Source organism: Leptidea sinapis, chromosome Z, assembly GCF_905404315.1.
Source record: "Leptidea sinapis chromosome Z, ilLepSina1.1, whole genome shotgun sequence".
NCBI lineage: Eukaryota > Metazoa > Arthropoda > Insecta > Lepidoptera > Pieridae > Leptidea > Leptidea sinapis.
In genome coordinates this window covers 32,606,070-32,622,183 of record NC_066312.1, presented here as the reverse complement: position 1 = coordinate 32,622,183, position 16,114 = coordinate 32,606,070, and the positions used below count along the sequence as shown (strand labels likewise).

Genomic DNA, 16,114 nt, shown 5'->3' with positions numbered 1-16,114 from the left:
GAGTCCATGTTCGACCCAAGTTGACCTTCTTTTGCCGCGCGAGCCAATATGTTGATATATAAATCTAGTAGAACGGGCATGCCGCACACGGCAGCTGATCCAGCTTGGACAGCCCTCGGCAACTAGACAGACCAGAGTGTCAAGTATAAGATTTTTTACCTTATCGATCGCGTAAATTAACTATGATTTGTATAGCGTCGAAAGAGCGCCATCTAGTGAAATTAGAGGAAAACATCATAGACGATTCGACGACAGTTCAATCTCTTAAACCAAATTAGCAGTTGGATACAAAGATAATTTAAACACTACGTGTTGGATACTCCTATACTGGCCTGAAATATCTTTTTCGAGTATCAAAACAGTCAATTTCATTGTAAATTGTCCATTTTTACTTATTTGTTGCGCACCAAAACTACAGGCATCCCAACAGCGCGCGAGCGAACGACAGAAGCTCAGATGATTCACCTTAATATTAAACTTATAAAATTATAAAAAGATAAACAATTGAATTATGAGCATAATCACATTGAGTAATGGATATTTTATTGATTGGTTGATATATTTTAGTTATTGATAATCAAGGGCATGTTTGGTGTCGAGACACTTCACTACAAAGTATTATATTGTATTATATATATTCATCTACGCGCCTCAATAGCGCTATAACTGGAAACCAAAGCGCTGGCAACTATTTTGGTCAACGGATCAACATAGCTATCCAATGCGGAAATGCCGCCTGCATCATTAATCAAAATAAAAATATTGAAATTGAATTATTTGTATTATATTTACTATAGTGGATACGTTATAATATGATCTTGATTTCTTAATAAAAAGTGTTATTTAAGAGGTTCCCCGTTTTTGCCAGACTTAGAACCAAAATAACTTCGATTTGCAGTTTTTTTATCAAGCCCAATTTCATTTTAAATATATTTTAATACTCTTTAGCTTTTCTTCTTTAGCTAATATTAATCTAAAGGTGATTTTAAAATCGATGCTATCCCATTATATCCCATTTTTATAACATTTATATTTTTTTTTTCGATCACCCAAGTGATTGTGTATATTGTGTATTACTTATTTAAAAAGCATATTTAAAGTAAAAACATATGGCATGGTTATGTTTTTATTGTAATGTCTATCTTGAAACTAATATAAATCATAGAACTCTGCAGCCAAGGTCAAGTAGATACTAAAACATGATATATATATATATATTTTTAATCAGATTGCATAACATTAAAATCAGATAATATAATTTAAATCAGTAGATATAAGATAATATAGTAACTACATAATATACTTTGAATAATTATTAGTTAATATAAAGGTATTGATATTATAAGTTTTTATGAATTACTTTTAAACTACACTATAATCACGAAGCTACATTTTATGGTCACTGGATCACTTTTTAAATCATATCGACCAAATATTTAATTTAAATTTGTCAAGACTTTGACAGAGATTTTAAAAAGATTTCCAATTTTACACCAATAAAAGCACCGTTTCAAATTCTATGCATGTACTATTTTTGCAGGTTTATCACCTTCAACCACCCATGCGGAGCCACTTTCAGCATTTTGGTATACCTCTACTGTTCCGCGGCCCATTGCATCAACTTCTTGCCATTCATATTCACTTAACGATTTACGCAAATCATCTATTCCTTCGTCATCCAGGACATTTGGATTAGTTGCCATAGGCGTTACTGTTAGTCCAGGGCACAGCGTTATAACCCTGACACCAGATTTTTTGTAATTGTACTGATGACCCAAAGATCTGGAAAAGCCCATTACAGCGAATTTGGACGCGTGGTAGTATGGGATGAACGGTTCTATTCTATAAGCAAATATTGACGAAACGTTTATAATAGTACCCCCAGGACCTCCTCTGTCCTTTCTAAAGCGCTCGTAAAACTTCATAGTCCATTCCATAAGAGCAACTACGTTTATATCTATAGTTTTATTGATATTCTTCTCGTTCTGAACACCAGCGTTATTAATTACAACATCAATAGTCTCACTAATTTTTGTAACTTCATCGTAAACTTTTTCGAGATCTGTTCCAACATTGCATTTTATAAAAACAACTTTATCATTCCCATATTGGTCTTTCAATTTCTTTTCCGCTTCCTTGCCTTGAACTTCGTTAATGTCTAGAATGAAGACTAATTTGGCACCCTTTGACAGAAAGGCTTCTGCCATAGATAGCCCAATGCCACTAGCAGCACCAGTGATAAGCACAACTTTATCTATCACAGCCACCGACATTGTTTACGATTGAAATGAACAACATTCTTACTACTCCTTATATTTATAGATTACCTGGTGTTGTGTGTGTAACTGATTACTAAACCGGTTAGGTCATAAGCAGCCGACGCACGAATAAAATCATTCTTATTCACCCGCATAGATTTCGTTTGCGTGGCAATCTCAAACTTGAATCATTATTTTGAGAGTTTATTTTTAAACGGAACTTCAAATTATGAATAAATAATAATCTATGAATAAATAAACAATAAATACTTTATTTTCGCAATACAATTTCACATTTAACATTAGAATGCAAGAATCGAATGATCGAATCGAATTATACAGGTAATTGCGAGAGACTGGTTTCTAAACTAAGAGAGTTCAACATTAAAAGTGACATTTGACATTATAGCTTAAGTAATTCTATCATGAATTATTGCCAGGGAAATTTCTGACCCGTCCATTTTCTGAAGTTAGCCGGATTAAAAAAACACAAGAAAGAAAAAAAACGTGTGCGTCTCGGGACCCCCGACAGAAGTGATAACTTAACCTAATATAAGTTATAGGTTAGTACTTAAATATTATTTATATTAACGATAATGATAGGAAAGGTTCAGATTATAAAATATATTTAATTGTTAGTTACAATTCCTGAATTACATTAGAATTTCGTGTATTAACATTATTAGTATCCTATAAAAGTAACATTTGGTTAGAGTGAGAGGGGAGGAACCTGCCTACCACTGCCATACGCGTGAGAGAAAGGGAAGCCAGACAGACTGCAGTAATGCGTTACGTTACGAAGCGGTTAACCCTCCCATATTATCTTTACCTAAATCCAACCAAATTTACTCTGGATTCTCTGAACTATTATTCTTTGAAAGTTCGGCGGGAGTACCGACAACTCACTACTGCCTGTAGAGTTTTTGATGGTAAGATCGATTAGTTAGGTGATAAGCTGTGTCGGGTGTGTTTTCCGAACATATACCTCTGCAACCGTAGGCATGATCTGTTTGCGATTCCGCAGAGGCGCAAAGTAGCGCATGCACAGTCACCTATCTCCTACCCGCATCCTCATCTGAACGCAAACCCTGAGTGTGACTTGATCGGCAATGAACGGGAATAATATCAGAATGGCTGAAGTACTATGAGCGAGACGAATGTCGGAATTAATAATGAATAATCTGTAACTAAACCGTTTCAATTTAAGTAAAATAAATAAATAAGAAGCTATCACTTCGAAATCAATTTATTTTCTGGAGTTTGTTGTCATGAAGTTTTATTTCTGACTCTGTTTACAAGTCTGTTCTGGAGCTATTTGAGCCACAATGTTGCTGAAGCATCTTTAAATCGGTTGCCCTATCAGATGTGCGGTGACCGCCATTTCTTGGTCAATAATGCCTCGTTGATTATCTATCAGGAGAACCATGGTGCCCTGGTATACCACGGCAGTTATACTTGCATGATCCTGCCGCGGATGTAAGTGAGGATGACGATTGGGACCAAATGATCGTAGATCCGTCTAACTATAATGTCCACATTAATATTATGTTTTAATTAATATAATGTATATTGTTATGGGGCAGTGCGGCCGATATTAATACTATCTTTGTGCTGCAGAAGAGGGCTATTCGCGCGATTTATAACCTAGGTCCTAAAGAATCATTAAGAGAAAAATTTAAAGAAATAAACATTTTGACTGTTGCTTCTCAATACATTTTCGATAATGTTTTGTATGTTCATAAGCACATTGAGGAATTTTCTAGAAACTGTGACATTCGTAATGTTAACACGAGAAACAAACATAAACTTGTTATGCCTACTACTCGGTTGGGTCGAGTTAGTAAGTCTTTTGTTGGGCGATGTATATCTTCTACAATATGATCCCAGAAAATGTACAAAACAAATGTGTTACGAAATTTAAAAGAATTGTTAAAAAACGTTTGTGTGGGAAAGGTTATTATAGCATAAACGATTTTCTTAATGACACCACGGACTGGGAATAAAGCGAACACCCTCAGGCTCTTTAATTATAAATGTTTATTGTACGATATTTATTACATTGTAATCCATATTTTATATTAAAAAAAAAGCCCGCTGAGTTTCTTGCGCCCATTCTTCTCAGGTCTGAGGCAGTCTCTTTTGAATGGGTGGTAGATTTGGACGTTCAATAAGTGATTTTAAATCCTATTTTGAATAAAAATATTTGAATTTGAATAATACGCTGTTATTTTGACAATACAAACGGACACATCAATTTTGTTTGCAAGTAGATAATTGTACTCAGTATATAGTAAATGCGATAAGAAGTAGGAAAACAACTATTTTTAAAGGTTAACACAACGTGTCTGTCTATATTTAGCCATGATTATAAAAAAAACATCGAAGAAGTCTCCATTTTCTTTTGTTCTTGTACTGTTGAATTGATTAAATGTATTTTTAAGGCCTGTGTTCACAGTTAAGACTCGTAAACGATACTTAACAGCCCAATTTGTTAATTAATTATTCGTTGGAATTAATTATTGATCTAAACAGGTGGACAATGGGCAATTAAGGCAAGCAATATATGAAATTATAAACTATACACTGGAACCATGTTATTGATTTTAGTGACAAGAATAACTGCATTCATAGATTTAAAAAAAAAAAAACTAGTACTCCGTTCAACAATTGAACGGCTGTATCAAATGTCCCCTGTGCTTCCCAATAGCATAAAAATAATAGGGAAATCCCACGCCCAAGGGTGTCGTAAGAAGCGCATTTACCAGTGGAAGGCTCCTCTGCATAGGATGCCGGCTAGATTATGCGTACCACAACCACGTATATTGTTGCCGTGAAGCAGTAATGTGTAAGCAATATTGTGTTTCGGTCTGAAGGACGTCGTAGCTAGTGAAATTACTGGGCAAATGAGACTAAACATCTTATTTCTCAAGGTGACGAGCTCAATTGTAGTGCAGCTCAGGATTCGTTTTTCCTGAGCGGCACTGCATTGTAATGGGTAGAGCGTATCAATTACCATCAGCTGGACGTCCTGTTTGTCTCGTCCCTTATTATCTTATGATGAAAAATGGTCTGGGAGGTCATTCTATGCAACCACACTAGATTATTTCTTGTGGGGATATGTTAGATGAAGTGTACAAGCGAAATTGGAATACTTCAGTTATATCAATAGGATTGTATTATTAAGATCCATATAATTCAATAAATAAAAGTAAAACCAATATGTAAGTATTCTTCCAATGATAGCATGCCAATTCACTTTATTATTATTATCTAATATATAAAATTCTCATGTCGCGGTGTTTGTAGTTAAACTCCTTCAAAAAGGCTTAACCGATTCTCATGAAATTTTGAGTGCATATTGGGTAGGTCTGAGAATCGGACAACATCTATTTTTCATCCCCCTAAATGTTAAGGGTCCAGGCCAATTTTTATTTAAATTTTTTTGACATTTTTTTCGAGTCAGCATTTAAAAAATACATACAACTTCAAATTTTCACCCATCTACGATCAACAGTTACTTTTGTATCGCGATTTTAATATCGGCAATACAATTCATATATTCATAGTATTTTTTTTTATGGCATAGGAGGACAAACGAGCTTACGGGTCACCTGGTGTTAAGTGATCACCGCCGCCCACATTCTCTTGCAACACCAGAGGAATCACAAGAGCGTTGCCGGCCTTTAAGGAAGGTGTACGCGGTTTTTTTGAAGGTACCCATGTCGTATCGTCCCGGAAACACCGCACATGGAAGCTCATTCCGCAGCATTGTAGTACATGGAAGAAAGCTCCTTGAAAACCGCACTGTGGAGGACCGCCACACATCCAGATGGTGGGGATGATATCTTAACTTGTAGCGAGTCGTGCGAAGGTGAAATGTATGTAGTACTATGTAATTAATTTAGTAATAGTATGTACATAAAATAATAAATATTTCTTCATTAATTAAATTCACATTATTTACAAGAAGTATTAGTATGATGATAAGATGTTTGATTGTTTAAAATTGATTTAGTAAGAACATAACAAACTAATTTATTATTAAATATATTTTGTTACAATGTCTATACATAAACACTTTTTTCTATTCGCTTTGTTCTGTCAATGTGTTTTTTGGCCAATCGCTTACGTAGTATTAACAAACTCCTTGAATATGACTTCCGTAAACCTTTATAAAATTCAATAATACAAAAAGTATTTATAAGAGGTATTCACGATTAATAGAAAAATGTGATTCACATAATAAAAGAGGTTTTAAACTTCATCAACATCATCATCACATCTGCCGGAAGACGGCCACTTCTGGACAAAGGGTAATTAAACTTATTATAAGTTAGTTTTTACTTTTTTGCAGTTAATTTTACTCTGCTACTTGTTTTTTTGTGTTTTTTAGTATAAATTAAATAACAGAAACTTCAGCTTATTCAAATGTTGCATATTGTCTGAGTTTGCCTATTAGAAATTATATTTTTCTGTCACAATAACATAAATAGATTGGTCCATCTATTCATCTCACGGAAATTGATCTCATGATATTCTTTATAGATGTTATGTAAAGAAAAGTTTTAAATCGACATTTTTTTCGGAAGTTTAAATTCTTGATCATATTTTCATTTTTTTATGTAAAATACGGATTCGGAGTCAAAAATATTAAATTTTTTTCTCTAGATATGTCAATCATGAAAAATAGAAAAGATTTAAAAAAAAAACCATAAAAAAATGTTAATTTGTTAATTTTTGATGAATTTTGAAAAACTTATGGTACTTTATCAGTAGCAGCAGGCTCAAAGGCAATTTTAAGATGTAAATATCTCTTTTTCTATTGCATTTACGAGTGATAATAGACTTGTCGGGGGTAGTTTTTATTGTTTTTACAACCCCTGCAAGCTAATTTTCGATTTTTTTTACTCTGTATCCTCATTTTACATAAAAAACTGAAAATATGATCGAGAATTTAAACTTCCGAAAAAAATGTCGATTTAAATTTTTCTTTACTGGACTATCACTTCGAAATTCAAATAGTATTTAACGTTCTTGAAGTATATCTATTTCCTAGTCTATATCTCATTTTCGATATATAATCTGATTCGATGACCTCAGTATAACTCAATGAAGAAGTAATCCGTCGTTACATAATTAGTTGTAACGAAGTTCCAATAAGTAATTATACATCATTTCCACATGAATTATTCCTAATCAGTTATAATAATTAACTACACATTATGTCTGATAAAATTGTTGTTTATTCATAGGAATTAATACAAATAATTATCAAACTCATAACCATGTTCTAAGTTACAACAATCACGAAGTATTTCAAATATGTAACAAAAATGGTACAAACATAATAGTGGATGTGACCTTTTATTAAGTGAGAGACACCTGTGACAAAAGGCCACGCTCTTCCATACCAATTAAAATCAAAAACTAGGGATCACAAATTAAGTCTATAAATATAATGTAACAAAAGAAAAATATTATACAAACATTATGTTTGTGTGTGTGTGTGTGTGTATGTGTGTGTGTGTGTGTGTATGTTTAGGTGTGCGTGTGTGTGGTGTGTGTCATTGTTACTTTTCAAAAAAACACTACTTATTGTAATATCAAGAAGGTATACCTAAAATTTACTCCGTGTAGTTAAATAGCTCTTCTATTTCCACATAATTCATGGCCTGAATATAAAAATAAAAAATAAAAAACCTGATACATCAAAACTTGTAAGAATTTATGAATAAGAAGATATTCTACGATTCGAACATTGCTATTAATTCCAAAACATATTAGAAAGAATGAAAGATGAAAAATAAAAAACAGGTGATGTACTTTTAATTTTTAGACAATTTTTAGTATCATCTTGGCTTTACTAACATATAATTAAATCTAATAATATAGGATACATAATAGCTTTAATGGTAAATGTATACACTTTTATAATAAAGTCCCAGTCACTGTTCAGGCATTTTCAAATTCAAATTCAAATTCAAAAACACTTCATTCATGTAGGTCACGGAAAGGACATTTATGAATGTCAAAAAAAAATAAAAAATAAAAAAATCTTATTGAATTTACCGCTACTTCGTAAAGGTTGAGCTAATGAGAAGAAGTAGCAAGAAACTCATTGCCACTCTTTTAAGTCAAGATTTTAATTGTTTTACAAATCATGACGCAACAACAATACTCAAATGTCAAAAACGGAAAGACTTACTCGTGGTGAGTCAAAAAAAGAAAAAAAAGTAAATTAATACTTATAAACACAAGAGTTATTGATTATAGTAGATGCATCAATCCACACACACCGTAAATAAATAGAGGCATTATGTGAGCATTTTATAAAATAAAATATATAATAACTTTAACTTTAAAGGAAATAATAATAAAAAAAAACACATCAAGTAGACCTCCCCGTAACAAGATCATCCAGCCACCACGAGTAGCACCCGTTCACGAGCATGACGCATGGACCAGCCATCACCTCCCTCGACCATATTTTAGTGAAGGGAACGACCCGCCCCACGTCGCCGCCGTCTATGTATAAATAAATTTAATTTTTTTATTAAAAAATGGCTCTGTCGTAAATTCTACTACGCCACAGCTGAATACCTAAGTGATCGGACAGCCTGGGACTAGATAATGATTATTTTATAGCAATAGCAATGACAGTACAATATTGCATATTTTATTAAAAATAACGCAAAAAATAATGCTGGGACAGTTTCTTACGCTTCTTCTTCTCTCCCAGAGCGCCATTTGTTTCCGAAGCGGTGGTAGAGTTAGAAGTGACATCAATAAGACTTCTAAATGAATCAATTTTGCAAAAATTAACGCCTTTAATGTATTTAATGCCTTTTCACTTACATTTGATTAGGTTAAACTTTGCTGTTAAGATATCACAAGGCGCAAACTGTTGTCTTTACTTCCTTGAAATTCATTGCTGTGCTCTTAGTACGATGTTTTAAGTGACACGTGAATCATGATAGGGTTCGTATTACAGATCATAATATTATTAGTTGAGTCACCAGCTGACAAGTGATCACCTTCGTCCAAGCTGACCACTTTTTTGATTTACGCGGCGTAAAGTTCCTAAAAAACCAAGTGCTGAGAATCATTTTGGTTATTTATTTATACTTTAATAATACGGCGTGATCGAATTACAATATTAAAGTAAGTAATTTATTAAAAACATACAACAATGTAATAGTTAATAAATACAAAATTTACTGTTATTATGAAATACATATTATTTCCCTTCCCTAAAATACGGTTGAGGGAGGCGATGGCTGGCTCATGCGTCATGCTCGTGAACGGGCGCTGCTTGTGTGGCAGGATGATCCTGTTGCCGGAGACTCGGTTTCAGATTCTTAAAAGTTATTGTGTATATATATATATATATATATATATATATATATGTATGGATATTTACATGTTGATTTATTTATAATCGCTTATACAATGCTCACAAAATACCTTTATTGATTTATGGTGTATGTGGATGATGCAGCTACTGTACTTAATAACTTTTGTATTAATTTACATTTACTTTTTTGACTTACTCGTGTAAGACATTGACTATTTGACGTTTGAGTGTGTTTGTTGCATCATTTTACATTTAACATGTAATTGAAATGATTTGTACATTTTGATATAAAAGAGTGGCAATGAGTTTCTTGCTACTTCTTCTCATTAGCTCAACCCTTTACGAAGTAGCGGTAGATTCAATAACAATTTTTTTTGACATACATAAGTGTCATTTCCGTGACCTACATGAATAAACTGATTTTGATTTTGATTTGACATCGAATCCGAATGCGAATCGAAATGAGGAGATCCGTAGGAGAACCAAAATCACTGACAGATGGCCTTTGGGGCAGTAAAGTCCTCGAATAACGACCACGTACTGGAAGACGCAGTGTTGGTAGGCCCCCACTAAATGGACCGACGCTCTGATCTAGATCGCGGGAATACTTTGGATGAGGGCAGGACCGATCGTCGTGGAAATCTTTGGGGGAGGCCTTTGTCTAGCAGTGGACGTCTTCCGGCTGATGATGATGATGAAATAATATATAAGTTTATCCAAATACCGTTCATCCATCCGTCACGAAAACGCAAGCACTCTGTTATAATCGTCTGCCATCCATCCGCAAATATTTCATAATTAGGCATAAGCATGGCTTCGAGAAGAGCGGTAAGAGTGATGAGAATGAGTTAAATTAAGCATCAAGGATCAGGATTAAAGGCTCTTCGGAATACTCCTCGTGATAAATACTGTAGAACACTCACTACGAAGCGACGTCTCTCAGCGTCAAGTGCCAAGTCAAGCCGTTAAGAAAGAAGGTATATAAACCTTTCGGTGATTGATATGCGCTGTTATCCTTCTTCATCGAGATAAAAATACCACGCAAACGAAATTCATTCCATAGTTCATTTGTAATTTGGAGGAATCTTTTTTATTGAACATGATGTTAAGTGATGACCGCTGCCCACACTCTCCCGCCACACCAAAGGAATCACAAGAGCGTTGCCGGCTTTTAAGGAAGGAGTACGTGCTTTTTTGACCCATTTTTTATCGACTCGGAAACACCGCACAAGGAAGCTTATTCCACTCCTTTAGCACCGCACATCGAGTTTGTAAGGATGGTGTCAACATGAGTACGCTGTGAAAAAGCGGTAGATGCTGCTTTTCTCCATCTATCACTATCTCATAAAAACCATTCATCTTCAGACTTCATCCCTTTATTTATGAAAATAAAATAAACATAAAAAAACACCACACATGGAGGCTCATTCCACAGCTTTGTAGTATGTCAAAGAAAGCTCTTTGACAATCGCACTGTGAAGGACCGCCACACACTCCAGATAGTTGGGATGATATCCTAACTTGGGGCGTGTCGTGCGAAGGTGGAATTCAGCGGTAGGAATCAGGTGAAACAGCTCTTCGGACGTTACTACGCAACACCAAGTAATCCAGCCGTTCACAGAGAAACCCAGTTCTCTGTGAACGGCTACAATTCGAGCTGCTTTGCGTTGCACGCGGTCGAATGGATCGAGCTGACACTGGGGTACGCCAGACCATCCCTTGGAAAAATAGGAGTTACTTACATTGGCTTAACTACGCGCTTCTGAATCCTCACTATAAATAAATCTTTTAAATTGCTGAATTTATCATATTATATTCGTAAAAACTTGAGTTGATTCGTGAGAAGATCTCAACGGCCACAAACACATTCAGTAGTAGACACCTTGGAGATGATGATTAGGATCAGGGAGTATTCCGAAGAATTTTTTAAAATAATTACCGTCCCTATTTCTGTTAACTGCACTGTTAACACAAAAATAGCTTAGTCACAATAATGCTTATCATATGGAATGTGGATTATGTGAACATCTCAAGTGCCAGCAATGGCCGCGTTAAATCTTAAGTTTAAATATTTCATAAACTTAAGTAGTCTTTTGCTGTTGTATAACTTAAGCAATGTTTGAGGACCGGTGTTGACCAAAACTTTGCTGAAGAAATTCCTTATAAAGTTTGGTCGTAGGTACGTTGTCGGAAGTACTTGAGTTGAGCTGGTTATGGATAGCCATCACAAATGGTGAATAAATTTAAAGGCAAAACAGCTCTTGGGAACATCGTTTTTGAATCGTTATAAAAACGATAAAGATGATTATGTAAATCTATTTATATTTCTAACTTCCAATTTCAAAGATAAAATTACACATTTTCAACACGGTTGATAGATCCCGTATGGTCTAGTGGCTAGGATACCTGGCTTTCACCCAGGAGGCTCGGGTTCGATTCCCGGTACGGGAATTAGATTTTATATCTCTTAAAGTTGTATAATTTTTTTATCGATCTCTGTCGTAGGTCTACATGTCAGAAGTAAAAACTTATTAGCTAAAGAAACTTGCAATCTTTATTTTTGGATTGATATGCAATTTCTTAGTATCAATGTATTAAATAGTATAGTTATTTCACTGTGCTGTTTAATGAATCATTATTATATGTACCAAATAAAATTTATTCAATTGAATAATTTTCGAAGTAATTTATTTTGTTTTATTTTTTAATATTTTATTCTACTAAATATTTAAATAACTAGCAACGAATTTAATCCCTAGTTAAAACCTATGTTTTTTTAATTAATGTTACATACATATACATACCCTAAAATCACTTATGCGCTTAGTCCTAAATTAAATTACAAAAAATATGTTTATTAAGTAAAGGCCAACAGATTGCACAGTTAGTTTGTCTTCTCTGATTATCTATAATTTCAAAGCGTTTGTCTATTTTTAGTCTTGGTTTTATAACAACATGAGCATTTAAATGGTGCTTGAATTTTTTAATTTTATGATGGATTGTGGAAGTTACTTCGTTCCCACTTTTGTAAAACTTCGAGAATTAATATTATAAAAGTTATTAGTATTATAACATTGATGTTAACAATATTATTTAGGTGCTTCGTGTGTGTGTATATTCATGTTGCTACATTATCAGTACGAAAGCCACGATGGGAACCGAAAATACCAACCGGTTAAAACATCAACGGTCAACCTAGGTCGGTTCATAAGATCTTGCACCCATTGACGTTATATCATGAGCATATTTTTCGTTTTCTAATTCGGATTAGACATGCTGTACATATTCTGTATATTTTCAAGGCAAAATTTTCGCATTACAGATAAAAAAAAATTGTAAGACAAGTATGCAGAAACAAATTCTATACGCTCTGATATATGGTTGCTATACTAATCTATTAGGCATTAGATTCTTGTGCAATATGATACGGCGTTTATTGCTTTTTTAATACGTCCATCAATAACTTCCGGGAAACAATCACAGTTCACAGTACTACAATTCTTGTGCAGTGCATTTTTGTTTCCAGGATGATACGAAATGGATTAATTCTAAAAAAGCGCGAAAGCCTTCCAAAAAGTCTAGCTGCTGTGATGCCACTGTTGTTGCTGATGGTGACCCGCTCATTTGTCCTCCACTTTTTTTCTATAATGGACCATACCATGGACATCCGCAAGAACAGGTTTCAAGAGATGCGTTGCCGCCCTTTACGGTGGTGATATGCTCTTTTCTTGAAGGTCCTAAAGTCGCATCAGTTCGGGAAAACAGCAGCCAATAATTGATTCCACAAAGTGACTATGCGAGGCAAAAAATTACTAACGAAACGCGCGGCTGTGGAATGCCAGACGTCAACGTGATGCGAGTGGTAATTTGCATTTCCTACGTAATGTCCGGTGGTGGAATTCGGCCGCTGGAATCAACCGGGACAGCTTCTCTGAGCACTTCCCGTGATATATGCGGTTCTCTACGCAACGCCAAAGAATCAAGCCGTTCGGAGATCACTTGATCGTCGTTGATTCGAGCCGCTCTTCGTTGTATGCGGTTAATAGGAAGAAGCTGGTACTGGGGAGCACCCGCCCAGAGGTGAGAACAGTACTCCATGTGAGTAGATAGTTGCAGGTGATGGCTTATAGTGATGTAGTGTCTCGTCTTACTGAGTACACCAAGCTTTTTAGAGGCCAGTTTGGCCGACTCTTCCAAGTGACCACGGAACTGAACGTCGACGCCAAGTATGCCACGCCAAAGGGAGACTTCTATAAAAAAAACAAAGAAATTGCTACATTGAGTAGAGAATGTTAATTACTGCATCCTGTTTTTTTGTGGTTTTTCACCGCGAGAACATACAGTTCTTATAAACGGCCACTTCTTATGCGTATTCCTCTAGTATCCCAATCCTTAAATTTTTGTTTAAAAGTGTATTTTTTTTTCCCACCTCGATGAAAAGCTGTCTTTTAGTCCCTGGTACGAGGGACAAAAGTAGCCGATTCTCTCCCGTCAAGACGACTTTTGTCACTCGTACCAGGGACTAATCCGGTTAGGAAAAAAATCGTATACACACCACGTGAGATAAGTAGGACATTGCAACGCGCGGAATATTGACAATCGCGTGAGAATGACCTATATTTCTTCCTAGATACGTAATATACTACTTTTTACATACTTTTTTTTTAATTTTTAGCGTACACTGGCTGATTAAAGTTGTTATTCAAAATACTGTTATCATAATTCTTGTAACAACTTAAGTATATAATACCGAGTTAAGTTTAACTATGCCTATTTTACCGATACCTACTTAGCTATTGGTCTACTTTTCATGATGATACTGCGTATAAGATGAGAGGAAGGTAGATAATATATACTGAGTCTGCTATGATCAGACTGTAAACTATCCCAGTAAGTTTAATCATTTATATGTTGGATATGGATGTTTGTTTCCGAGTCATGAATGTTTATATGTATATATGTTTGTTTAAATAAGTATATTGTATTAAATATATTGTTGTCTTGTACCCATAGTACAGGCTATGCCTAGTTTGAGGCAAGTTAATTTGTGTAATAAAAAGTGTGTCAGTATTATTATAAAAAGTATTAATAATTGTACAGTAACATATTTTTATATTATACGACAGATAATTTTTTTTTGATATGTGTAATAGTTACGGAATTTATTTTCTCAAAATTGATTCCTTTAGAATTCTTTTCGATGTTATTTCTAATAACTACTAGATACTGCTACCGCTTCGGAAACAATTGGCGCTCTGAGAGAGAAGAAGCGGCGCAAGAAACTCTCCCAGCGTTATTTTTTGCGCTCTTTCCAATAAAAATATACAATATTGTACAGTCATTTCTAACGCTATAAAATAATCACAATCTAGTCCCAGGCTGACCGATCATTTAGATATTCAACAGTGGAGTAACAGGATTTACGACAGAGCCATTTTTTATAAAACATTTAAATTTATTTATAGATAATGCCTGAACAGTGGCTGGGACTTTATTGTAGAAGTGTATACATTTACCCTTAAAGCTATTATGTATCTTATGAAGCCTACTAGAATTAGTTACAAGCAATCCCTTATTTCTAGTGTTATAGTAATGAAAATCACTATTAAGAGCAAAAAGGTGACGATTTTTGTGAACGTATATTAAATTTTAATAAATGTACTGACAATGAACCGTCATAATATTTATTTCTTTAAATTTTTCTTTGAGAGAAATAAATAGGAATATAAAGAGAAATAAATACGGAATAGTTGACATCCTTTATATCATAGGCACAAGTGTGTGAACATAATTTTTCATTTTTGAGGTGTAGTACTGTAACTAACAGTTTTTTTCGCCTTCTAAGTATTTCTAACACGGCTTCCACTTTAAAAAAGGCATAAAAGGCATTTATTTTCTCAAAATTGACTACTTTATAATTCTTTTTGATGTCATTTCTGATAACTACTAGATACTTAAGTTCGCCATATTGTTTAATATTTGTATTAACAAAATTTAATAAACTTTCAGCTATTACAGACAGACGGAATAATAATATAAGAGAAAGAAGAACATTTTGATACAATAACAAAGACGCCATTTGAAATTGTATTATTTTCAGAAAATCTTATAGATAATCGCTACAATGATAACATCCCGGAATCACTTATTGATTAACAATTGTTTTGTATTTAGTAGCAACATAACAAGGCACTCTAGATAACAGCCACATGTTATTTATGATTTTGAAGAGTGTTTTCTCAGCTATCAATAAAGTTACTTTCAAGTACTCTTCAAGTTGATTTTACCTGACCCATACCTGCTTATAGATATATTATGAAAGTATAGTAATAATAATAAAAGCCTTTATTTACTGACCATACTACATTTTACTTATAAAACATGTTTCCTTAAATCTATAAGTAAAATCGTAATGATAGTTTTAATTTTAAGTAGTCATAGTATTGTAAATATAGTTATAAGATTTGTTTTGTTTGAATAAGTAAAATTAAATAAAATTATA

At 34.0% G+C, this 16,114-nt stretch overlaps 1 protein-coding gene and 1 non-coding gene across 2 annotated transcripts; one reads left to right on the top strand and one right to left on the bottom strand.

The window, feature by feature from the left end:
- Nucleotides 1-1,112: 1,112 nt before the first annotated feature.
- LOC126978784 (15-hydroxyprostaglandin dehydrogenase [NAD(+)]-like) lies at nt 1,113-2,300 on the bottom strand. The gene has a single exon (XM_050827854.1). The coding sequence runs from the start codon at nt 2,271-2,273 to the stop codon at nt 1,518-1,520; it is 756 nt and encodes a 251-aa protein (XP_050683811.1). The 5' UTR covers nt 2,274-2,300; the 3' UTR covers nt 1,113-1,517.
- Nucleotides 2,301-11,991: 9,691 nt separating this feature from the next.
- On the top strand, nt 11,992-12,063 carry Trnae-uuc (transfer RNA glutamic acid (anticodon UUC)). Its single transcript has one exon. It is a non-coding gene; the product is annotated as a tRNA-Glu (tRNA).
- The last annotated feature ends 4,051 nt before the right edge of the window (nt 12,064-16,114 follow it).

What these genes read in the sequence shown, in the direction of transcription:
- LOC126978784 (XM_050827854.1), bottom strand. Translation starts at nt 2,273, where the DNA reads ATGTCGGTGGCTGTGATAGATAAAGTTGTGCTTATCACTGGTGCTGCT.